This window comes from Branchiostoma belcheri, unplaced genomic scaffold (assembly GCF_001625305.1).
Source record: "Branchiostoma belcheri isolate BF01 breed outbred unplaced genomic scaffold, Haploidv18h27 scaffold21, whole genome shotgun sequence".
NCBI lineage: Eukaryota > Metazoa > Chordata > Leptocardii > Amphioxiformes > Branchiostomatidae > Branchiostoma > Branchiostoma belcheri.
This window is the reverse complement of record NW_017803602.1, coordinates 1,491,524-1,494,934: the sequence shown is the minus strand read 5'-3', so window position 1 is coordinate 1,494,934 and position 3,411 is coordinate 1,491,524. Positions and strand designations below refer to the sequence as shown.

The 3,411-nt window shown below is 40.9% G+C and overlaps 1 protein-coding gene across 1 annotated transcript; it reads left to right on the top strand.

Annotated features, from left to right (window-relative positions):
- The first annotated feature begins 832 nt into the window (after positions 1-832).
- On the top strand, positions 833-3,120 carry LOC109469734 (importin-11-like). Its single transcript, XM_019768323.1, has 4 exons — positions 833-1,214; positions 1,646-2,133; positions 2,515-2,615; positions 3,039-3,120. The coding sequence occupies exons 2-4, from the start codon at positions 1,996-1,998 to the stop codon at positions 3,100-3,102; spliced, it is 303 nt and encodes a 100-aa protein (XP_019623882.1). The 5' UTR covers positions 833-1,214; positions 1,646-1,995; the 3' UTR covers positions 3,103-3,120.
- The last annotated feature ends 291 nt before the right edge of the window (positions 3,121-3,411 follow it).

Genomic DNA, 3,411 nt, shown 5'->3' with positions numbered 1-3,411 from the left:
TATAGCTTTATTTATCAAGTGTATGACAGTAATATGTCATGTAAAATAGTGGTGTATTGTTAGTGTAGGAAACGCCGTTACATGGTGACCTCTCACAAGAGGGCGTCCATAATTATCGTTATTTTACATGTCGTGACGTAACTCTGATTAAATATCGAAAGCTTTACTTTTCATTCGTATGTCAGCTGTGTGCATGATCCTTGCTTCTTTGTTGTTTAGATGATGGTACAAGATGGCAACAGCTGTGGCTGACTTTTGCATATTTAGACAATTACAAATTCATCCGAAGTTAGGGGTCGTCCGAAGTTACAGCACCCCGCGTTAGAGGACCTATGTAACAGAAATACATTACTGGTACTAAATACTAGTAACATAACATGTATCTTGACTCAAGAAACAAGTTCTAATTCAAGATATAAGAAGTGTTCAAAACATAGAATTGATGAGCTTTAGTCATCCCAAGGGCCCCCTTGGGATGAAATAAATATTTACATAAACAACATTTGACTTGCAAGCAAATAATTACATTAAAGACTTACCCAAGTTTGACTATGAAGAGGAACTGCACAAGATGTACCAGCTTCAGCAGGTCGTAGGACTCAAAGATGCCAAACACTCTCAACGTCTTGGACACAATCAGTAGAAGTATGTAAGGGAAGAGCCTGTAGAGAAATAGGAGGTAATACAAAATGTTAAAAGTGAGTAACACCGAATCCTCTCCAAGTACATACCTATGGTTCCTCTGCAAAATTTTATAAAATTTGAAATGTGTAGTACCTACCCTGTTCCCTTCTCTACGCGGCCAAGCTTTCCCCCTGATAACATTTTTAAAACAAATTTGGACTTTTAAAACAAATATGGAATGGCGCCAACGTTTGCTCCAAAAGTAAGAAAGAGCAAAAGCAACAGCCACGTCACGCGTCTGTAGAGACGACTTCACCAGAAGTCAGCTGGATATTCGCAAGAGATCTTCACTAAATGACGTTAAACCCATCCTCCGCTCAAAGTGCATTGTTCTTAGGGCACATAGGAACTCTTCAACTTCCTAATAAGTGGCAAATAAATTTGAAATGGGGTGTAAAAGAAGACGATAGAAAGATAGTGGGTTTGTTTTCACACGGGCGCCGCCATGTTTTCGCGCTGCCCGATGGGAAATCTCTTGCATTGTGGGTAGAAATTGTGATGGCGGCGATGGAGAGGAAGGGGAGGGCCATGTGAGTCAGGGCTGGTGAGGAGAGGGTTGGAATCGTGTGTGTGAGGGGGGGAGTGTGTGAGGAGTGGGCCGTATTAGTGAGGATTGTCGGGAGGTGCATGTGAATGAGTGGTTGTGAGGGGAGGGCCACGTGAGTGAGGGACAGAGGGGATGTGATGAGGGGCCATGACTCATATGACTGAGTGAGGGGTGTGAGGAAAGGACCGTGTGAGTGAGGGTTGTGAGAAGAGGGTCATATGAGTGAGGGGTGTGTGAGGACAGGGTCATATGAGGGACGGTATTGAGGAGAGGGTTGTGAGGAGAGAGTCATATGAGTGAGGGTTGTGAGGAGATGGCAGGCACTGTCTGGGTTTTAGACATTGCATCCATTAACGTTACATGTTTTTACCAATTGTGCGATATTAAGTTTGTGTTGTGTTGTCCTCACTCTAGCTGACACAGTGGACTGGACAAGTAGAAGCAGATGCCAGTCACCTTGCACCAAGACGAACTCGAACTTGAAGATCACCCTTTTAAGTATGTATGCAGCATCACCACTGGACTGGTACTGCATACTGACAGCCGAGAGTGACATAGTTCTGTTGACCTGATTTGTGCAGTCATTATTTGTGAAACTATTGAAAGTTTAGATGTTGATACAGAATCAACACAGTCAAAACTTAAAGAGAAAGACTAAACAACTCCCAACCTTGGAAAACTGGACATGACTGAAGAGACAGTGGCAGCCTTAGGTAGACAACAGCTGTAATAAAAGTGAAGTATTTCTATTGTGAAGTGGAACGATGGATTTTGCCACAGCCAGTAGTGTGGTGCTGGAAACCCTGACCAAGGCCACCAGCCAAGACCAGACCATCCTGAAGCCTGCAGAACAACAACTCAAGCAGTGGGAGACTCAGCCTGGTTTCTACTCCATTCTTGTGGTGAGCCAAGAAAAAAGAAGCAAAACATATGATGATTAAGCATTATGCTATACATTCCTTACTGCCATGATCCTTTATCCTTCATATTTTTTGTAGACGACAGTCAATTGTTATAAGTTTAGCAAAAAGAACAAGCCATTAATTCTTTCTGTTTCTCTTTAATTTGAATGTTTTATTGTCTCACTGATCCTTTGTAAAATACACAATCATTGACCTCAAAACCAAGCATTATATGCTATCAAATATCAATAACAATCCATTCAAATAGCTTTTTTCACTTGTATATTGTTCAACCACAAACAAATCCAAAAACACACTACAGAAAGCATCACCTCTTTGTTGAAGCCCATGATGTATGGTGCATGTTTTCTACGGTTTCAGACGATATTCTCCAACCATGCCATCTCCCTGAATGTTCGCTGGCTGGCTGTGCTGTACTTCAAGAATGGAGTGGATCGTTACTGGAGAAGAACTGCTCCTAAGTAAGCAGTGATCCACATTGTATATTTATTTTATTTATAAGCATTTTTATCAATGACTTTGAGGTATCCTGTGCGGTTGGCCTCCTAAAAATCCTTGAAATACCTTTTTCTGCAAACAGGACCAGACATGAATTGGAACACCCACATGTACATTGAAGGAGCTTTTTCTTGCTTTGTTGACAAAAGCCTTCAGTGCATGTATGAATGTTTGTAGATTGGTTTATAACAAGCACGTTTTGCTGAAATCACTTTCGTAATGATACATTTCTAAAGTTTCTCTATTTTACAGCTGTAGATAAAATTTTCAAATAATTTTTTCCGTTAAAACAATGCACATTAATCTTGTCAACATACATGTGTCATATATCTTCTCACTATAGTCTCCCTATTCCCTCTCTTGTGTCCTGTTTGCTGGTTGGTTAGCATGATGATTAAGGAGAGTCCAGGGCTGATTAGAAGGAGGGCTGTCACCATTAGTGAGATATAGTAAGTTCACATTCCTTGATCAGCACAAACGAGTGCTTTTGAAAAAAAAGTTTTGCCGTGGATTGTGACAAAATTTACCAGGCTAAATTTAGCTTTGAGTGCTGTTGAGTTTAAATCTACTTGATTTGAATGTGAGGCTGGGCTAAGGTAGGTTAGAAATGGTACATATGGTACATGAGACAAGTTCGAGGGAAATTGGTCGAGTTGCTAGTACTGTATGTTGTTTGCCCCACTACCCAACTGCTGGCAGAGGAATACCTTATGCAACAGTCATTTGATGATTTGAGAATTTTGTTCCTGTAATTGAATA